This window comes from Anopheles funestus, chromosome 3RL, assembly GCF_943734845.2.
Source record: "Anopheles funestus chromosome 3RL, idAnoFuneDA-416_04, whole genome shotgun sequence".
Lineage (NCBI taxonomy): Eukaryota > Metazoa > Arthropoda > Insecta > Diptera > Culicidae > Anopheles > Anopheles funestus.
In genome coordinates, this window is record NC_064599.1 from 54,870,148 (window position 1) to 54,891,641 (window position 21,494).

Consider the following 21,494-nt stretch of genomic DNA (forward strand, 5'->3'; position numbering starts at 1 on the left):
TGAAAGCGTGAAATGAAATAATTTTCCAAATGAAAGAATAAAAATGGAGAAAGAAAAAGTATGCTCGTACGAAGCATTTTGACGTACATTCATGTTTATTTCTAGTTTCTTATAAACTTCAATTATAAGGGTGATTTTATAAGCGAGCAATGAATTGTGAAAATCAGGCAAAGAGACTCGAAAACACGGACTGCGTTGCGTCGTACGCGGTCGTGTCGAAACCAAGCGTACGTACTACGTTGTCGATCCAGGAACGGAAGAGAATAATGTTTGTGTAGACGCCTGGTACGGCATCATGGCAGCCAATGCCCCAGGCAACACTTCCAACCTGTGCGTACCGGTTTTCGTTGGCCGCACCGATCGGACAGACGAGTGGTGCACCGCCATCGCCTTCGCACGTATCGACACCGCGCTCACCACCGGCACAGATGAATGTTTGATGCAGCCGGAAGCGTGACGTGAGTCGCGTAGCTTGAAGCTGCCGTTCACAGGTCGAGGAAGGCACCAGCGGCAGTGGAACCTTCTTCATGATCACACTGTAGCGACCCGCCTTACCAAACTGCTGTTTGCCCCAACCGGTGGCGAAGCAATCCGTACGGCGCGTATCGAAGTTAACCGGTGGCAAACAGACAACATTGATGTGTTCCGCCAGCTGGATAGGCTGATCGAGCTCCAGCACAGCGATATCATTGGCGAGACTGCGTGGATTAAAGTCGGGATGACTGTTGACACGCGTCACCATACGCTCCTGGTACGGCAAACGTTCCTTGGTTGTCTGTGTGTCCCACTCACCGGCGCGTACCTTCAGCTGGCCCTGCCGGAAGCCCTGAACACAGTGCGCTCCGGTGAGAACGAGATTCGGGTGAATAAGGGAGCCACCGCAGCTACTGCTTCCATCCTGCGTTTTAACGATGGCCACCGTCCACGGGAACTCGCCGAATCCGGCTTCATTGTTCTGCAAGAAACAGATGATTTTAGTAATTCTGTACCTTTCTTTTAAGATGTTTTGCACTTACAAAGTTTCCAGTCAACGTGAAATCGATTCCACCAATATTGCGAAGTCCACAGCCACGTGGCCGTCCAACCGGAAGTTCACCGGGTGTATTGTTCATCGGTACCACCAACGAATCCATATCCCGGCAGCAAACATCCAGCACATCCTGACAGCTTTCGGGATTGTAGCTATAATAGGGGGGGTTGGGAAATTACTTTCACAACTCCAAAAGTATTCGATCTACAGATACCGATCACTTACTTCACATTGATTTCGTTGAACTTGTTCTGCTCAGCAAACTCGGGCTGTGGCGTGCAGGTAAAGTACGGTACGCAAGTGCACCGTTCACCTTGTGCCGTCAGTAGTGTTTGTGGCCGTACGGTTGGCGTAATGGCGTCCAGTGGATCTACTTGACCTGCCTGGAAGCCGGTGCTATCGCCCTCGCCAACACGATTGGCAAAATTAAGGATGGTATCATTTTCGGGGAAGAAAATTTTATCGATCGGTTGTTGTGCTTGTGCGAGGCCAACGATCGCGCATGCGACCAGTGCTATACGGAAAGGTGTCATTTTTGTACTGAAAGCAGAGACGGACAGAAATGGTAAGTTGTTTATGATGTTATTATGATAATAGTGTGCGTCTTTAATATTAATCGATTCTAATCGGAAGCATCCATAACAAGGAGTTGCTGATCGCCTTGGTGGCAAATATTATTCTAGTAAGCTAACATAAGACAAGCATGACCGAGAAGAGCCATTCGGTCAAAAAACAAAAAGGAAGAAGAACAGCGGAATAAATTGGTGGCAAAACAAATATTTGCCAAATTAATGGAATGCATGGTCAAAATTCGGTATAAACGGAGTTAACAGCGCTGATGCAGTAGCAAATGTAAATCTGTCTTCGTTAATATTTGCTTACTGGTTGAAGAGTTAACAGCACTGTTCTTGAGAATTATAAATTAACATAAATCTAACCCGATCGCTCTAGCGCACGGTTCAGTAAACTTTTCAAGGATTGAGCTAGAATTAGGAAACTTTTTGAAGGGAAAGATGTTTTAAGATGAAGGTTTTATTTGGACAATTATGTCTAAGAATTTGTAGTGTCCAATGCAATTGATTTACTTTTCAATTTTAAATAATTTGACAAATCATTTAATTTCAGTAGAGATTCTCGAGATTAGTAGTAAAGGCAGTTGTTTATTCGAACTTTGAATTAAGCCCAAAGATATTTGTTCCAAATAGTAATTTTTATAGCCATTCATCTCAATCCATTGTGTCTTCGAATGTCTTCCACAATTCAATTAACGGAAATTCAAGTTATCGGTCCAAGACCCCAATAACGTAGACAGATTAATGTGAATAGCCATCTCTTTAATGCCTTAGACACTAGACGATCGTCCTACTATTTACTTGTGGGACTAATAAACGTAACAAACAGGTCAGATGTCATCGACAGGTCACATTACGTGCAATGTTATTCCACTTTTAACAAGATTAAACTTTAAAATCATACGTTTAGATGGTTCCCTCAGCCAAGTGTGGAGGTATGATTGATTGCGTCAACATTACCCAAGATGTCGGGAGGCCATTATGTTATTTTTTTTTTGTGATACATTTTTCAACTTTCGTTTTCTTGTTACATTTCGCACAATCAAACAACACCCATCATACCAGTCGAACGCGCCGGCATGCATGACCTTGCGATAAGATGTTATGCTGCCCCACACAAGGCTTGCATTGAACCGAACTCTGTGTGTTGGTGATCACCCATAAACTTTTCGGTGGTACACGAACCTGTTTCTTCAAATCTTCCCATCTTAAACACCCTCCAATTTCTATACCAGAATGGTTGATGTTCCAGAACTGGTGGAACTGAGCATCATGAGAAGGGTCTGAAATTGAAGCTAATAGGATAAGCTATGAAGAAACCTTCGACGAAACCTTCCGATTAGAGGCGAATCGTCCTTCAAAGTGGCTCGCTGTGGTTTCGCTTCGGTTGTGCTTGGTGGCTTTAGAGGTTATTTAACTTTGTTGCAAAAATCAAACAAAAACATAGCAGACGTTGCCATCGGACGGATTGGGACGGTGTCGCAACAGAACCAAGTACATAGCGGCCCGATATATCGGTGGCTATTATATTACGAACGTTAAAGGATCATAAATCGAACAAAACAACTTACCTGCGAAAACTTAAAGTCAGACAAACCGAAAATGGTACAGAAATTTTCGCACTTCTTGCACCTTTTCGACGACGCTCGGTCAAGCGTAAAACCGTACCGGATTGAAAGATTGGGTAAATAAAAAACGCAAACCAACACACACACACACGCGCAGACACAGTAACACGCAGAGGATCACGATCGGAAGGCAGTGTCGAGATCCAGCGGTGTGTGGTACGATCTGGGTGTACGCTGGGAAACACACTCACTCGACTGAGTCGCTACACTGCCGGTAAGAAACTGGGCGCGAGATCGTTTAAGTCGCTAGCTCAATACAGCGCTTCGCGTGGTACAGCAGCGTTCGTGTGCGTTGCGTGTGTTTTGGAACAGACGCAGGTGGGGGAGACACACTGATCAAAACCGATCAAGCGGCGAACGAGAATGATCGTGAGGAGGTGTTCGTCGTTTTTGGCTTCTCGCCGAAACGACCACCATTGTGTGTCTGTCCAGAGTGGCGCGCGTGTGAGTGCTAAAAGCTACAAAAGACTAGCTGAGAATTGTGCTGGATTACATCCCAAGTGGATGTTGATTTAAAAAAAGATGAAATACTAAAACAAGTTTACCTTCGTAAATAGGAAAAAATATTATATTGTATTGTAGTGCATTTGTTGAGATGATTTAACGTAATACCAACGTAACGTAATACAAATTGATAGGGGAATTCCCCTTAAACTTACCTAACCGGATTCCCAGATGAAGGCATGCTGCGTGTATATAATCTGCGAGAGAGAAGGTGAACCTTGGCAATGGCCCCGTACACTAGTAACTGGAGCAATTCGACATGATAAGTGTGATAGTGATCATTCGATCAAGCAAACAAACCCCGATTAGCGCTGTCAGGGTTTTACGTTGATGTTTTGCTTTTGTTTACAAACCGGCAGGAACGTTTCCGTCTAGCATTGGGGCTTTTCCCGCTAGGTTTGTTATAGTGGAACGGGTTTTTGAGCTGGGAATAAAAACCCCTAGCAGCACACATAGGAATGAAGCAAGTTAGCAAAGGCAGAAGTTAATTGTTATTATTGCTGCATATTGAAGCTATTGTATTTTATGCGCAAAGCATCAACTCGGTTTTATCTCAAGTGAATCATTCGTACATGAAGATTGTACGAAACCGGTTTTGAAGTCAGTTACCTGTCCCAAGCATGGTTCCTTTTTTTTAAAGACTACACTAAATAAAGTAACAACTACTTAAATCAACTGAACTGATGCGGAACTCTATTGTAACATTTAGAGAGGAAATGAAGAATATACAAATTCAGAGATTAATCAGAATCAGATCAGGATCCACAACCTTTTTGGGGTCAAACAATCATTGTAATATGAAAGAATTTAGCTCAATACTGATGATGATGTTTCATCATCATAAAAGGCCATGACACATAAAACCATGAGATGATAGGAAACAGTAAAAGTAACACAAAACCCCGAACTTTTGAGACCTTGATAACCTTCCAATATAGGTTGTTTTTGATAATTTTAGGCATAGATTATGTTGCTCGAAAAAATGAGTTTTTTTGGTAGATCTGAGAGCGCTTCTTTCAAATTGCGCAGTATATGAAAGTTACGCAAGATGGTCTTCAAGGTTTTCTTTTATTTAAACGTCACTGGAATATTTATATTAGGTATATCATTGCAATTGTATGAGTACCAAACGTTTGTTGTATGCTCGTAAAATCTCGTGTTATGTTTTTGGAAATCGTTCATAGTTTATTCCTAGTACGGCAATAGGTTATAAGTTAAGAGACTTTTAATGGCGTGCCTTTGTTCGCTTACGAAGCTGTGTAGTACGTCGGGTCGACCTTCAACGCGTTCAGTTTGCTTACGATCCAGGATCGTGAGCTTTCCATGTCCGCATACACTCCGGGTATGTTCTCATCGCCGCATCCAATACCCCAAGCCACTACACCCGCCTGATAATACTGGACCTGCGAACCTGGCAGAAGGCATACTAGGGCGGCACCACCATCGCCGGAACATACGTCCGCATCCTTTTTGCCACCAGCACAGAGGAACGAACTGTGCAGCTTGTAATTCGCTCCGAGCCGTGTTTTTCGGAGGGACTGCTGGCACTGGGCTGAATCGACGATCGGTAACGCTACTCGCTTCAGTATCTGCTGATACACACCGGACTGGCCGAACTGATCCTTACCCCAGCCACCGGTGAAACATTCCGTACCAACAGACGGTCGTACACCGGGCGGTGGTAAACAGATTGTCTGTATGTTTTCCGCCGCCTGTAACGGTTTTTCCAGCACGAGCAGAGCCACGTCAAAGTGGTGCTGCTTGTTGTAACGCTCGTGTATCACCACTTCCTTCACTTTAGCATCCTGTGAAAAGCAGAAATCGAACCAAAGCAATTACAAACGGATACTTGGTTTTACGTGGTTTTGTTTTGAGCAGAATGTTACCTGATAGGGCAATAGTTCGGACTCGGTCCGTGTGTCCCATTCACCGGCCCGAACTACCAAATTGCTAGATGTTTTGTTAACCACACAATGGGCCACCGTCAGTGCAACATTCGGTGCCAGAAGTGAGGCGACACATGCATACACCTCCTTCTCCTCGAAATCGAACAGCTGTTGCAGCTGTAGGACAAGCAGCGTCCATGGGAATTCACCTGTTGTGGGTAGGATGAAGGTTAAAATGTTCACTGTCCCAAACATTCTCGCCCAAAAACCTACATACCAAACTCGGATTCTTCCACCTTTCCTGCACCGATACGAAAACCAACACCGTTACTGTTCCGCTGCCCACACGACTGGAAGCTGTCACTTTCCTCCGTTGTCGTGTGCAATGATATCGGTTCTTCAATTAGATCGTCCGGGGCACAACACACATCAAGATAGTGAGGACACTGGCCTACAATGTCCGAATCTTCCTGACCGATGCGCAAATCCACCTCCGGTATTGCATCCTCTTCATCTGTTACATGGCGTAGACAGTTTTTCTGGGGAACACATTTTCCTTCGCAAGACTGCAAGACACAAAACGGAATGGGTTAGGTTTTTGACTTCATACTCCTTGGTCGTTTCCATTACCTGTCCATGAGCGGCCGGTAGTTCGACTAACAGCACCGCCAAACACGTCACTGTGAGTGCTGCTACCAGATTCATTGCGCACGTGTCCAAGAAGATACGTTCCTATGGTTTCCTGTCTTTTACTTTCGTCGTGTGGACGTTCGATCGTGCAGCCCAATCAATACTGCCTCGGTGATGGATTGCGTTTGCGCCTTCTTCGCGTTACAATATCACAACAAACTGAGTTTCACTGTAATCTCAAGCTGCTACAATAGCACGCTGTACCGGACCGGTAGCAATGATGACCCGTTGAAGACGGCGATGACCCGACGACTACGAGTGCTGCGCCCGCACGACAACCACTTTGCGTCGACCGTGCTGACGGTGAAACTTTGCCTTTTCTGTAGGTAGCATTGGAACTGGTTTTTTTTTATACACTGATCGCTAACGAACGCGATTCCGATGCCACAGTAACGAGAACTTCTTCTAGTTAGAGTTGCCTAAATTCACTGGAAGTGAAAGCCACACAGATGTTTATGGGAAGATGTTCAAAAATTTTAAAAAAAGCTTTGCAAAAAGCTTTGCAAATGTATATAGGGAAAACTAATTTAGCAAATGAAGACATTTATACTCTACTAGATTCTTTTAACAGGTAAACGTTGTGAAAGCGTCCAAAACATAAATCAGTTGTGAAATTAGCTAACCCGTTTTTTGAACATTCCAGAAATCGTAAGGATTATTTTCCCAGTTCCGTTGTGCAGAAATGATTTCACTTCATTCGGTATTCCATCCGAAAGATCGCATGCATTTCATGCGACGACGTGTGAATTAAAAGACCGGTTCATTATTATCCATTTTATTATTGCCGGTAGTGGCCATTTATTGTGCGGTGTGAATTCCTTTGTCACCTTGCCAAACTACCAAAAAGGCGCACGTGATGGTTTCCTACACATCCACTTCCAATCAATCCCGTGCGGAAGAAGAATGACATACAATTTTAACTGTTTTTCAAAAAAAAAAAATAATATTATTTATTGTTCGTCAGCTTCGGAGGCTGACAATACGGCCGAAGCCGTAATCATTAATTATAAATAAAATAAAAATTTATTGTTCGTAAGCAAAATCATCAAGGTGAGCAGGTCTGTGATAAATAATCAAAATTATTGGTGAATTATATCCCTCACGTATGATTAATATTTTACCTGCTTAAAACATTCGATACGTGTATATTACGATTCGTGGCAAAAATCTTGGCTATTCCTAATTTACTAGCACAGTATGATCACTGCCAACCTGTCACACTCTATTCAGGGTTTCACAAAACAAGTTTTGAACGTAACGATCCTCCATTCGCGGAGCATGTGTTTGGGGTCCTTTCGTTTAACGAAAGTGAATTGTTTCAACGACTTTTATGTGTAGTAAAAAAAGATCTACCCGTCACCGCTTCAGGGACGATTTCAACATTGAGTGAAAAAACCTACATAACCTTTTGGAGAATGTAATTTCTAGTGATATGATCGTTGGTTAAGCATCACAAACCGACGAAGGTTTTATGTACCACTGCAACTAATGATAACCCAATGCTTTCTTAACAATCTTCGATGCTCAAATGTTAGACATTTGCCGGTGTTTATTCCCGCACGAAGCAGCGTTCGTTACGATCGCGCGATCGTTTGGATACGTTGCGCATCATCCAATCGGGACCACGTTTGTTACGCAAGCAATACTCCCCACCGGAGTTGAACCTTGGCGCTTCTTCTGCAATTAGGGTGGAATTCTCACAAAAGTTTCAGGCGGTAGGTAGCAGCTAGTACATCGCAGCCTGTTCATCGGCTACAGTCAGATCGCGGAACGTAAGATTCAGTTGTTGTTCAGTGAGTGGACGTGTAAATACTCGCGCTGGAAAGTACAATGTGCCGTATGGGAAGGAAAAAATTAACCGTATGGGTATTATTGCTCATTGCTATATGTTTAAACAACGTCGGAAATACGTTAGGTTGTAACTGTGTACCGGAAAACCTTTGCCCAGCGCCGGAAGTGGATTTGCGACTTTTGGATGTGGACGGCGTATGTCCAGCGGGAATGTTGTGTTGTGATATGCCGGTGAATGATAATCCTACCCGTTTGACGGACGATTTGGATGTAGCATCTTGCGATGGAAAGTGTGTAGCTGATCGAGCAGAATGTGCCGATGTAGAGTACGATGAGTACGGTGTGGGTGTAATCAACATCCGAGCGAATGATGGCAAACGTTGTCCAGCCGGTCAGTATTGTTGTACGACAATCTTGGGAAAACCTGCAACATGTGATGGAACGTGTTTACCGCGATCACTCTGCACAATGTTCGAACCTGGAGCAGACTGTGCCGAAGGGAATGTTTGCTGCCGCATGGATCGAACATCGTGGGTGAATATGATCAACGATATCAATGGAATGGATGGACCGGATTCCTACGACGAACGTCGGCGCCCGTGCGAGTGGGGTGGATTGGGTGCAGATGGTACACGTTTCCCGTCGTGGCTGGTTTCGGTCTGGACAAGGGTTGAAATCATACCCGGTCTTCAGACCGATCAATTCATTTGTGCTGGCGTACTAGTGGACCAGTCGTTAGTACTTACGACTGCGAGTTACGTGCAAAATCTGCCTACGGAGGAAATGTTTGTTAATGTTGGCGATTACGATATTTCTAGCCGATCCGGGCTACGAATGGCAAACGTGAGTTTCATGCTAAATTTTATGGCTGTTGGACAATTAATGTGGGATGGAACATTCGTGTAGATCGTAAAATGTAGCCTTGTAGCGAAATGCTTATTTTAGGGTATAACATCATGAGCATTCAAAGTTTTTTTTTTAATACAGCATAAGTTGTTTTTTTTTTTAATTTTAATGATCTGTTTAACCGATTGTATACTGGTCTAAATAAGTATTTAAAAAAAAAACAATCTAACACAATTAAAAAAAATATCTTTATCATCAAACTGCCTGAAAATAAGTCACAGCACATGGACAGCTGTTTGGCCATCATGGTGATATTTTTTTAGTTGTAACATTTCGACAATCTCTCTTTCTTCTTGGCTTTTAACGACCTTACAGGTCACGCCGGCCATTTTTTTGGCTTACTAGACTTATTTTTACCACGTAGCCGGATAGTCAGTCCTTGCTACGGGGGGATGGTCCGGATAGGATTTGAACCCGGTCCGGCCGTGTGGACTGGCGCCGTTTATCACATGCACCACCGGGCCGCCCCGGTGATTTCGACAATAATCACCTTTAAAAATGCCCAACAGTCACCAGTCAACCTTAAATGGTTTATAAAAAGTCAGAGATTTAAAATACAAATTCATATGTTACGACTGATTAAGGGATAGTTTTACACCCAAAATTAACCTTGCGAACAAGTTTGCCGAACCAATCAAGAAGAAAAAAAAGTGTTAGACAAATTGATGAAAATTGGTTACCCGTTGCTACATTGCTTAAGCAATCATGGTGTACAAATACATGGGTCCGCCATATTGGATACTATTAAATACCCGATGCTGTTGATCCTTGGGAAGAGGAATTTGTGTGCAATGGTGTCAAACAGTGTACCGAAATCATAAACTAAAATCACATCAAATTTGTATTTCTGTTGCAAACAATCGTATTATGTGGTTTTTGTGTAAAACAAAAAACATTTATAATCATATAAAAATACATACAAGAAGAATAGTATTCACAGCATTTTTCATACTCTACGCAGATTAGAAATCATTTAGTGATTTGAAAAAATGTTTTATACTTAAATATATAAATCGAATGACAGCACAATGAAGCGATTCCTTGGGTTTTTCCAAACGATTAGCAAACGATCATCTTTCTTTCCAAAGACTCAACATCCGTTATCGATCTGTGCCCCAGTATACTTTCTGTTACATTTATTTATATAACCAAAAACACGTCGGGCCGCGCTATTTATGGGGCAGAAGATTAGCTGGAGAAATTAATATCGGACCGGTATGCATAACGTCATTACGTATCCTAATCGTACTAATCGTCACTTCCTTGCCACGACATTTATATATCATAAATAAACATTGCACACTGCCAATAACAAATATACAACACCAATTTTATTATACTACCAAAAGTATATCATGGATCAGAAAGACAGCTTTCAAAAACTGCTCATTTCATCCATTCAGATATACACCCTCAAGGAAAAGATCATCCACGAAGACTACAATACATCCGATCCAGTACATAACGATGTGGCACTTTTGCGTCTCACAGACACGGTACGCAACGGACAATGTGTTGCCTCGCTTGCTGCCTCAGTTGAAAAGCAGACAGACAGTAGCTGCTACACAATCGGTTGGAACCGTACATTGCTTGAGCAGGGCTCCGGACATCCCAAACGGTATCCGGTACAGGTGACCAGCTTTCAGGACAATTTATTTTGCAAACCCGGAACGATTTGTATCGATCATGACAAACAACAATGCAATGAGGATTCTCTAAATGGATCGGCTATCGTGTGTAAAGGAGGGGAATTGAAAGATGAGTGGAATCTAAGAGGATTACTGGTAAGCAACTGTACTGGTGTGGACATTGTCCGTGTTACTGCGTGGTTTAATCATCAGAGGGATCCCGGATTCGTGCAGCAACCTAAACCAGCAGATCCATCCCGACAGTATTTGCCTGTGTTATAACTGGTGTAGCATCATGCAGGAAATACATTTATGTTCTGTTGGTTTTTGTTCTGTTATATTCCTTGCCACTTTGAAACATGTGAATGAAATTTGATTAATAAAATTTGGCTGCATACATGAGAAGAATAAGAATTGGTTTTGAGTAACAGTTCACTTTTATTCGGTCCGAAGTTCACGATGGATGGCTTAACACTGTTGCCTCGCGTCCTGCTGATTGTCTTTTTAACTGCCATCAGGACGCCAGCACAGGGTGTTTACAAAATATAATATTTCCTTTTACATATTGTTTTTCTTTTAATTCTTTACATACATATAGTGCAATGATTTTTGGGCTAAAGTCTGAAACACGACCCCCCCCCCACTCACGGTCACTCATCTGCTTGTCAATTTTTCGTACAGGGTGGTTCGGAGACTATGCAATGTGGCCTGAATTTGATTTTTTTTACAATTACTATTAAATTGTAAAGAGGTTTTCGCATAGTGAAAAGTGATTTATTCATCGAGGGACCAAGTTCCATACGCTGTTTGTGAAACCGTAAAATTTTCCTCATTTTTGGCCCAACTTTGCCCCATAGCTCCGCCGGTATCCAAGATATCGCCACAATTTCTTCTGGCCATGGCTAGATGGCACTTGTGGCTAGATTTCGTCCATGCACCACTAATCGCTACCATGTCTGTGGCCGGAGCTATTCGCGAAAGCTCCAACGGATCGCCAATCTTTGACCTGTGGTCGATAGATGGCATCAATTGCTACATTTTCTTCTTCGACGGCCATGCCCTCAGGTGTCTGTGTCTCGAAACATAATTAAAAAACACGCAACCGATTTCGAACCACCCTGCACGAAAAAAAGTCACTCAAATGAGTGCCCGTGAGTGGGGGGGGGGTCGTGTTTCAGACTTTAGCCGATTTTTGTTTTACCATTATAACCTTTCCACAACTGTTTGAAAATTTGAGCATAACTATAAAATAATATAAAATTATATTAATTTGACTTATTCAGTACTTACTTACTTACTTACTTACTTACTTACTTACTTACTTACTTACTTACTTACTTACTTACTTACTTACTTACTTACTTACTTACTTACTTACTTACTTACTTACTTACTTACTTACTTACTTACTTACTTACTTACTTACTTACTTACTTACTTACTTACTTACTTACTTACTTACTTACTTACTTACTTACTTACTTACTTACTTACTTACTTACTTACTTACTTACTTACTTACTTACTTACTTACTTACTTACTTACTTACTTACTTACTTACTTACTTACTTACTTACTTACTTACTTACTTACTTACTTACTTACTTACTTACTTACTTACTTACTTACTTACTTACTTACTTACTTACTTACTTACCCCGCTCTCCCCTTCATCCGCGCCAGGTATGTAAGAACTGGAGAACTTGAGACTATATAAAGATAGGGTGGCTGCCCACAACCTAGCACATATTTCGATATCAATGGTGCTTAACTTTGACCCAAGATAGGCGGATTTTTTTATAATTGTAATATTGCAGTCACCCATCTGTACGTCATATCACGTTTGAATTAAAAAAAATTAAGATTCTTTTCCAAATTAGCTTTCATTTATTAAAATAGAATGCAATAGAATAGAATAGAATAGAATAAAATGGAGTGTCGCTTTAGGGTGTATACACATAGTCCGTCGAAAGAATACTACGATCCAGTAGTTGCTGATCGATCCAATCACGGAAGAAGGCCACAGTACCGTACACTCCTGGGATGCCGTTTTCACCACATCCGATGCCCCACGCAACAATACCGGCCTGGTAGTAATGCTTCGATGAACCTTGAATCGGACAGACGAGCGGAGAGCCACCATCACCGCGACACGTATCCTGTCCGGCAACACCTCCAGCACACAGGAAGCTCGGGTGAAGTACGAATCTCTTGCCTAGACGAGTGGTACTCAGTGACTTTTGGCAGTCGCCTTGTGGCACAACCGGAAGCTCCACCTTCTTCAGGATCACCTGATATTTGCCCTCCTTGCCGAACACATGTTTTCCCCAACCAGAAGCAAAACATTTGCTGTGATCGAACAAGGTTCCCTTCGGTGGAAGACAGATCGGTTGTACATTTTCCGCCAGTTGGAAAGGTTCGTTCAGGATGAGTAGAGCCACATCGTTTGCTAGCGAACCTGTGTTGAAGGCTTCGTGTGTTATGATCTCAGCCACACGTCTGTCTTGATGTGGGTACAATTCATCGCGAGTCTGTGTATCCCATTCACCGGCACGAATTAACAGTTGCTCCTTTTGCTTGTTGAACACGCAGTGAGCCGCAGTCAGAACGACATTCGGGGCGATCAGGGAACCACCACACTGATATACGGTTAGGTTACTACCAATGGCAGATTTCTCGGTCAGTAACGCCAACATCCACGGGAACTCACCGTATTCCGACTCACCGTTCTGATTACCACTTATACGGAACCCTATACCATTGCTGTTACGCAATCCACAGGTTGGTCGGCGTGGTTCCGAGCCACCACCAGTCATTAACTTGGTTTCGGCTATTGTCGATGCAGCAAGCACTGAGTCCTTCTCGCAACAAACGTGCAAATAGTTTGAGCACTCCGATTCTTCTCCAACACGAATATCAATAATGCCCGTACCGTCCGTGACGATTTTATTGTCGCTGCACAAGTAATACTGCACGCATTCGCCGGTACAGGTCTGAAAATAATAGCATTATAGCCAAATAAATTTACAACACGTTAGATTAGGTAATTGTTTTTAATACACGGATCACTCACATCAGATTGACTTGCGATAGGATCGTATAATTCTTGCGCACTTGCAAGCCCAACGATTCCAACAACTAGCAGTACGCACACACAACTTTTCAATTGCATTATGGCTAACGGTTGTAGTAATGATTTCTCGTTGATGAAAACTTGAAGATCACTGAGTTTTGGCTACACGCCGATAGAACGATCTACGCATAGGCAGATGCCGATGGTACCAACGATCCGAATACACGTACAACGTCGTCCACGTTCCGTACAAGATTGATCAAACCATAAGTTCAGTTTAGCGCGGTCCGTTAGCACTTTCTGGAACATTCAAATTTCGGAACTGAACTTCGGTTCAGGTTTATCTCATAATAGTCCTCATTCATTAGTGTTAGATTTGTTGAACTGCGAAAGCGGTTTGATTTGTATCCATGATATTAAAGATTCGTTTAAATGTAACATGAAACACAAATAGATGATAATTCAATACTCCAAAAAAGTAATCCAAACATTTATGCAACTTCTTCTTAACTTCCATTTGCTGTCTTGCAGTACTTTAAAAAACGTGAATATGTTTCGTTTTGCTTGAAATATTCCTAAGTATTATTTAAATCGGAAGGTCAAACGTAAAGCCTTAGTCCTGTTATAACGAGAAACTTCGCTAACAGCTCCTTCACGCTTATTGATGATGTTCAAACCGGTCGATGATCCGGTTTGTAAAAAAAACTGCGATCATTATCATTTTAGGTGGTGTTTTTTGCTTTTTTTAATGAGATTAATTTACTTAAATTTACATTTTGATTTACTTTAGCATACGTGTTATTTGACTGTTCATTCAAAAGAGTTAGTGTTAGTGTTTAGTTTAGTTGTTTAGTGTTATATTGTTTTGGTTTTAAATGTTAGATTGATCTTTTAATTACAATGAAATTGTAAATTTTTAAAGGTTCTACACAAATGTTATTTTGAATCAAAACTCTACATAAGGTTAGATTCTTTAGCTATTACTGAATTCTCTTTCGTTTCAAGAAACTTGGCCAGTATAAGTAGAACTAACTATTGAAAATATTGTGTCTCAAGTTTGAATCCCTATTTGCAGGGCGCTACAGATAATAGCCGCGGTGTCGTCTTGCGCATTCAGATTTCACTGTTGGAATAGAATTATGCATCAGATCTTCGAGATCTTGTCTTTATTAAACCCATGTCCATTAGACATCTTGGAAATTTTATGACATTCTTCACAGTAGACACTGAGACGTATTGCATTACTTCACCAACTCCTATGTTCCAGATGCATGCAGATCAGAATGAACGATGTGTGCCAGCAGAGCTTATGGAGAAAAAACAAGAATTACGAGCTAGGTTGCATGATTGGCAACAAAGATAGACCAACGGGTAATGAAACCTGAAAGTATCGATCGAATGTTCGTCAACTTCTCGTATGATATTTAATGTATCCCGAAAAATTCGAGGTTCGAAAGATAAGACTTTAAGTTGCAGTGAGAGTGGAACGTCGAAATGCAAATTTGTTCGTGATAGTTCAATGTTTCGAGTGCTCTTTTCCTTGAAATTGAGGCTGTGTGTAAGGGTGGTATATAGAACAGATGAGGCAAGGTCATTAGAAGTTCAGATTTTTAGCATAGAGGTGAAGAAGATAAACTAGTGGACATGATTTGTCTGTTGTTTGATCGTGGATGGAATAGGATCGATTTCAATTTATCAAACGATCTCGTCAGAATACTGAGGAGTGCCAATATAAGAGATTCAGTTGCTTTACGCAAGGAACATGTTATCATATGACTGGGGGTACCTTTCCGTAGTCCTCAACATTCTCAATACAATTGAAACAGTTAAAGTAAAATCAACGTAATGCAACAGTTTGTATGTACTACAGCTGTTTTTTTTTATTATAATCCTAATACATTAGTACCTGCTGCACATTAATCAAAAGTTTGTCTCTGATACGTTACAGTCCGTCTAGTCATGTGAGCTTATGGTGTGTAGACGTATTCTCGAGCTAAGATACTACGTTCTACCAATTGTTGATCGATCCAATCACGGAAGAAGGCCACATTACCGTACACTCCGGGGATACCGTTTTCACCACATCCGATGCCCCACGCAACAATACCGGCCTGGTAGTAGTGCGTCGATGAACCTTGAATCGGACAGACGAGCGGAGAACCACCGTCACCGCGACACGTATCCTGTCCGGCAACACCTCCGGCACACAGGAAGCTCGGGTGAAGTATGAATCTCTTGCCCAGACGAGTGGTACGCAGTGACTTTTGGCAGTCGCCTTGTGGCACAACCGGAAGCTCCACCTTCTTCAGGATCACCTGATATTTTCCCTCCTTGCCGAACACATTTTTACCCCAACCAGAAGCAAAACATTTGCTGTGATCGAACAAGGTTCCCTTCGGTGGAAGACAGATCGGTTGTACGTTCTCCGCCAGTTGGAAAGGTTCGTTCAGGATGAGTAGAGCCACATCGTTTGCTAGCGAACCTTTGTTGAAGGCTTCATGGGTGATGACCTCAGCCACACGTCTGTCTTGATGTGAGTACAATTCATCGCGAGTCTGTGTATCCCATTCACCGGCACGAATCAACAGTTGCTCCTTTTGCTTGTTGAACACGCAGTGAGCCGCAGTCAGAACGACGTTCGGGGCAATCAGGGAACCACCACACTCGTACACGTTGAGATTGTTATCAGCAACGCGTTCCTCGCGCAATACGGCCAACATCCATGGGAACTCACCGTATTCCGACTCACCGTTCTTGTTTCCGGTAATGCGGAAACCCAACCCATCGGCATTACGGAATCCACAGGTTGGTCGGCGTGGTCCAGGGCCACCATCATTCGTTGGTGGAGCCTTGGTTGCGGTTGGTGGCGGTTCAACAAGCACCGAATCCTTCTCGCAACAGGTGTTTAGGAAGTGGGGACACTCAGACTCCTCCGTCGCATCTTCTCCGACACGAATGTCGATAATGCCGGCACCGTCCGTAATGATCTGGTTGTCGCTGCACAGATAATACTGCACACATTCCCCGGTGCAGGTCTGAAAAGAGGCAGCAGATTGGACACGATCAGCTTAATCCTGTAGATCGCTTTTCGAATGTTTTGCTTACATAGCGTTGCTGAGGAGGTATAGGTGCCTGTGTGACGGGAGCCACAACAGTTGGTTTGGGTGCTTCCGTAACAGTGTTTTTGTTTTCAGTCAGATTGTACAGCGACAGATATAAGTCGTCGAGCGTATCCTGGGCTGTTACCAAACCGCCCATAAGTGCTACTGCGGCAAGTAGCGCGATGGTTCGTGATGCCATGTTGTTGTCTAACACTAGGTAATATCTAGAGGGGGAATATAGAATGAAAGAATAGAACGTTAATTCGTTTATGCTAGGCAGATCTTGTGTGTTGGTATGCGTTTGCGAGCTGTTCGTTTAGAAATGAAACACAATGAAATGTGAACCATTGTGGAAAGTAAACACACGAACGAAGAATTTAAATTAGGCTTAAAGTATTGCCTCAGCTTTAACCGTACAACGTACACGGTACACAGTTTGGCAGCAAGATGTGAAACAATCCATTCCACCTTGCAAACACAAATATCGTCTTGGTAGAAAGCAAACTGGATGTTGATTTATGTTATTAACACTTAATTGATCGGGGACATTCCGGCAGTTGTTTGTATTGATTTCTACACCAACCCGTTGGGAAAATACCAAAAGACGAAGCAAAAACACAATCACAGCGGGTGATCGTATGATAACCTTTACTGATGCGTCTGCAGAGGTACGCAGGCATTCAAAGTTGATGTAGGAGAGGGAGCTAACATATGTTAGGTCTCTTTTCCGTGTTTCCCCAACTAATTCTTTACTCCTCTGTCCTGCCACCAATACTCACCTTCGGGCTAGAAACTACACAAACACACTGTTCACGTTCACGTTCAATGACACCCGGTAACCGAAACCCGGCGACTTCTCCCGCAACTGGACAGTAAGCAGCAAAGTTGCGAATAAGCAATGTTCGGCCGCGAGCGTGCGACACCGTTCGCGGTCAGGAGAAGATTGAGCTATGCCGCCGCGCGATCGTATGGATTTAAGGCACCGACAACCGACCGATCATAGTGTGCGTACGGTCAGCCGGACTAGGTAGGACTGGAAGCAGTGTTGCCTGGAAAGGGGAGCTCCCATCGACTTGAGAACCGGATTGAGATAACACATCGCTTACCGCCCCGCCCCTGTGATGCTGTTCTCGGCGTGTGCGGTGAATCCCGCAGCCAGACACTCAAACCTGCCTTCCTGTACAGGGTGAAGCGATCAGTTTCCTGCAAACCTTCGTCCACAATCCCCGCTCGTGACCTCTGTTCCCTGCCGATGCAACTCCGATGGGACCGGTTCCGTGGATGAAGAAGCAGTAGCGCACAACAGAAAATCGTTTCATTAATTCGTAATCTTGCTTTACGAATTTCAAGACTTAGAAACAAAACAAGTACCCCTGCCGATAACCCCGTGATCGTGTCACTTAACCCAGATTCGAAATCTCAAAAACTTTCACAACCAGCTCGAACAAAATAATGGTTTGGGCGATTTTATTAAACAGTTTGGTATTGTTAACAACCATACTGTAAAAGGCAAAATGAATCAACTTTTCGCTTGATATAAACGGTTGTAAACATGCAAAATTAAACCTTCAGCGTTGTGGAAATCCCTCGTATTATACTGCCAGGACAAACCTTCCCAGACAGCAAGAGGTTGTTTTGTGGGGGGTTTTACAAATATGTGGAAAATCCTTAAACAGCATGGAAAATAAGTTGTACGAAAACAATCGTTTTGGTTTAGGCTGAAAACAACTTTGTTTACTTATTTTTCTAGATCGGTCTTCATTAGCTGGCAAGGAACCAGTCTAACATACGCATTATATTTTACGTTTATTTAATGTCACGATCAAAAATCAATTCTCAAGTAGAAGGTGTGTGTATACGTGTTCGACGAGCGTCGAGCAACCAAACAACAACCGACTCAAAACATCCCGGATGGATAAATGGCGGAATAATAATCGTTCAGTTTTTGTGCCGCGATGTTCTTTCCCATTTTTGGTGTCTGCAGTCCAAGGCCCAGGGTGACATTGACACCTTCAGACTGAACCGAGTAAGGCGCTAATGGGTGAAAAAGATCCTCCAAAGCATTTATTGCACCTTCGATGTCGATATCTTCCAATGCTGAGCGTTTGCGGAAGATGCACCGAAAAGGGAGAAAACACTGACCCTGAAGAATGCCGTCAGCGAGCTCACCTTGACCGGTTGGTGTAAAGAAGCTAAACACGTTTCTGTTTCTACTGTTTTTTTTTTGTTTTTTATTTGTTTACTACCCCCCCTGAATAGCCGGCAATAAACAAGATAAAGCGAATAAATTAGATTCTCGATTCTCTGAGTCAAGATGTGTCTGCTCTTTGCAGTTGTCGTTCAACCATAAGAATGGACAAATATTTAATTACATCTCAAACAAATAACGCGTCATAAGTTTCGTTCTATGGTAAAGAAAATTTATTGCTTACACATTGTTTAAAAGTTAGCATAATCACGTAAAGGGGGCTCGTAAGGAGGATTAAGGGAACATCGGTGCTGCATGGGTCACTGCCGTCGTTTGCCGTTGATAAGCATCGTGCATCGTCAGAAGCGTTGTTTAGCATTTGTTCAAGTTCGCCAAAATCCGCACATATCTCTCCCTGTGTGTGTGGTTGTGATGGTGAGAAGCAAGCCGTCACACTCGAGCTCTAGGGCGTGTAGCTGTCGGTACCGAAGTTACGCTGCACCATGTGCTGATCGACCCAGCCACGGAACTTAGCCACGTTGGCGTATACGCCCGGGATGCCATTCTCACCGCACCCGATTCCCCACGCGACCAGTCCAGTCTGGTAGTAGTGATGCGGCGAGTTGGGAATCGGACAAACGAGCGGCGATCCACCGTCACCCTTGCACGTGTCCTTACCGGGCACACCACCGGCACAGATGAAGCTCTTGTGTAAATTAAATTTGGCACCGAGTCTGGTGGTGCGGAGTGCCGTTTGGCACTGATCGTTCGGAACCACCGGTAGATCGATCTTCTTCAGAATTACCTGGTAGGTACCGGCCTTGCCAAACACATCCTTACCCCAACCGCTGGCGAAGCAAGTCTCATGATTGAACACCATGTCCTGCGGTGGAAGACACACCGTCTGAATGCTCTCGTTCGGTTCGACCGGTGAGTCCAGGAACAGGAGTGCCACATCATTATGCAGTCCACCCTTGTAGTAGTCCGGATGGACGACGATTTCCACAACCGAGCGGTCCTGGTGCATGTAGATTTCATTTTTCGTCTGCGTGTCCCACTCGCCGGCGCGTACCTTCAGCTGGGACGGTGCTTTGTTATGCACGCAGTGTGCACCGGTCAGCACAACCTGTCTGTGAATAAGCGAACCTCCGCACGTGTAAACGTTCTCACGCAGCTGTCCGAGCACCTCCTCCGTCTTCAGGATAGCCACCATCCACGGGAACTCGCCATACTCGGCCTCGTTGTTCTTTGATCCAGTGATGCGAAATCCGATACCATCCACATTGCGTAGACCACAACGCGAATCATGAACTGGACCTGGACCAGGCTTCGGACCAGGGTTCTGATCAGGATTCGGATTCGGCACAGGGTTCGGGCCTGGGTTCGGAACCGGGGGTACCGGTGGTGGAGGTTGAATCTGACCGGAGGGGAAACAGAAAAGATCACATGAAACTAGCACACATTGCATCACCGGACAAGTTACGAAACGACCCGTTCAACACTTACGATATCCTCGTCGTAGCAACACTGCAGCAGATAGTCGACGCACGGATTATCGTCCGAGAAGCGAATATCGATCAACCCCTCACCGGACGTGCTGCCGTTGGAACAGAGGTACTTTTGGATACAGACAGCCTCATTTCCACACGGTCCACCCTGGAACGGCAACAAAGGATTCTCATTTAGATCTCCGAGCACCGATCTTCGATTTAGCACCGATCTTCGAGCCTGACTTACCTTCACGCCAATCGATGGAGTCGGTGGTGGTGGTGGAGCACTTGTTGCTGGTGGTGCATCCTTACCCGGTGAGGACGTCGTAAATACCGAATTGATCAGATCGTCTAGGCTGAGATCGTCAGCAACTGTTGGCCGGAAGGAAATGGCCACCAGCGCCAGTAGCGTCAATGCCGCACGGAACCGCTGCATCGCAACAACAATAAATGACTAAGTCCCCGGGGTAGTTGTGCTCTCGAACGCTAGGCTCTGAGGAGAATGAAGTAGTCCGTAGATGCGTTAGTATGTTTTAACGGTGCCGGACTTCAGCGCAACTGTACGATTGTGCGACCGTGCGATAGTCGTCGTGTCGCGCAAAGCAGTTAGAACTACGACGACACGCACACCTTTCGAGCCGGATCGGCACTACAGGTCTGCGGGGAACATCGATAACGAAATAAAACAAACAAGAAAACAAACCCCTCCGGGGGATGGATGCACACTCTCATCCTGCCAATAAATGGCCCCGAGCGATAGGGAGGGGAATGCTCACGAGTGCCCCGAAATTCAAACCGGTTTGAGACGCACCGAAGCGGAAGGGTATGCGCTGCCAACTTTATTTATGCTGTTTGTTGGAACGGCCAAAAACCTGCTGGACATACGCAAGCACACAGGTGTGGGAGCAATGTGTTTGATTTGTTGATGCCAAATATTCGAATGTTGGCATGACGAACTGCGAAACTAATCCATGGAACCGAACGCAATTCTGAGGTGGAGCTGGTT

General features: G+C 43.8%; 4 protein-coding genes across 4 annotated transcripts; 1 reads left to right on the plus strand and 3 right to left on the minus strand.

Annotated features, from left to right (window-relative positions):
- Positions 1-59: 59 nt before the first annotated feature.
- Positions 60-21,109, minus strand: LOC125769504 (uncharacterized). Its single transcript, XM_049438237.1, has 15 exons — positions 20,736-21,109; positions 20,505-20,654; positions 19,465-20,415; positions 17,614-17,675; positions 16,815-17,034; positions 15,722-16,744; positions 13,710-13,871; positions 12,595-13,629; positions 5,898-6,186; positions 5,621-5,829; positions 5,036-5,539; positions 3,174-3,433; positions 1,256-1,570; positions 1,017-1,182; positions 60-955 (listed from the first exon to the last, which is right to left on the minus strand). The coding sequence occupies exons 1-15, from the start codon at positions 20,922-20,924 to the stop codon at positions 164-166; spliced, it is 6,327 nt and encodes a 2,108-aa protein (XP_049294194.1). The 5' UTR covers positions 20,925-21,109; the 3' UTR covers positions 60-163.
- On the minus strand, positions 4,894-6,716 carry LOC125767983 (phenoloxidase-activating factor 2-like). The gene is made up of 4 exons (XM_049435050.1): positions 6,251-6,716; positions 5,898-6,186; positions 5,621-5,829; positions 4,894-5,539 (listed from the first exon to the last, which is right to left on the minus strand). The coding sequence occupies exons 1-4, from the start codon at positions 6,323-6,325 to the stop codon at positions 4,982-4,984; spliced, it is 1,131 nt and encodes a 376-aa protein (XP_049291007.1). The 5' UTR covers positions 6,326-6,716; the 3' UTR covers positions 4,894-4,981.
- LOC125767975 (uncharacterized) lies at positions 6,853-12,029 on the plus strand. The gene is made up of 2 exons (XM_049435038.1): positions 6,853-8,944; positions 10,411-12,029. The coding sequence occupies exons 1-2, from the start codon at positions 8,141-8,143 to the stop codon at positions 10,915-10,917; spliced, it is 1,311 nt and encodes a 436-aa protein (XP_049290995.1). The 5' UTR covers positions 6,853-8,140; the 3' UTR covers positions 10,918-12,029.
- On the minus strand, positions 15,564-17,774 carry LOC125767979 (phenoloxidase-activating factor 2-like). The gene is made up of 3 exons (XM_049435041.1): positions 17,590-17,774; positions 16,815-17,034; positions 15,564-16,744 (listed from the first exon to the last, which is right to left on the minus strand). The coding sequence occupies exons 2-3, from the start codon at positions 17,007-17,009 to the stop codon at positions 15,677-15,679; spliced, it is 1,263 nt and encodes a 420-aa protein (XP_049290998.1). The 5' UTR covers positions 17,010-17,034; positions 17,590-17,774; the 3' UTR covers positions 15,564-15,676.
- Positions 21,110-21,494: the final 385 nt, after the last annotated feature.

Excerpts from the sequence above, each read along its gene's own strand:
- LOC125767983 (XM_049435050.1), bottom strand. The coding sequence starts at position 6,325 with ATGAATCTGGTAGCAGCACTCACAGTGACGTGTTTGGCGGTGCTGTTA. Across the intron at positions 6,187-6,250 it reads TACCGGCCGCTCATGGACAG|TCTTGCGAAGGAAAATGTGT; the intron begins GTAATGGAAACG and ends TGTGTCTTGCAG. Across the intron at positions 5,540-5,620 it reads CCGAACTATTGCCCTATCAG|GATGCTAAAGTGAAGGAAGT; the intron begins GTAACATTCTGC and ends TGCTTTTCACAG.
- LOC125767975 (XM_049435038.1), top strand. The coding sequence starts at position 8,141 with ATGTGCCGTATGGGAAGGAAAAAATTAACCGTATGGGTATTATTGCTC. Across the intron at positions 8,945-10,410 it reads CCGGGCTACGAATGGCAAAC|ATATACACCCTCAAGGAAAA; the intron begins GTGAGTTTCATG and ends TCATCCATTCAG.
- LOC125767979 (XM_049435041.1), bottom strand. The coding sequence starts at position 17,009 with ATGGCATCACGAACCATCGCGCTACTTGCCGCAGTAGCACTTATGGGC. Across the intron at positions 16,745-16,814 it reads TACCTCCTCAGCAACGCTAT|ACCTGCACCGGGGAATGTGT; the intron begins GTAAGCAAAACA and ends GCCTCTTTTCAG.
- LOC125769504 (XM_049438237.1), bottom strand. The coding sequence starts at position 20,924 with ATGCAGCGGTTCCGTGCGGCATTGACGCTACTGGCGCTGGTGGCCATT. Across the intron at positions 20,655-20,735 it reads CTCCATCGATTGGCGTGAAG|GGTGGACCGTGTGGAAATGA; the intron begins GTAAGTCAGGCT and ends TTGCCGTTCCAG. Across the intron at positions 13,630-13,709 it reads CTATCGCAAGTCAATCTGAT|ACCTGTACCGGCGAATGCGT; the intron begins GTGAGTGATCCG and ends TATTATTTTCAG.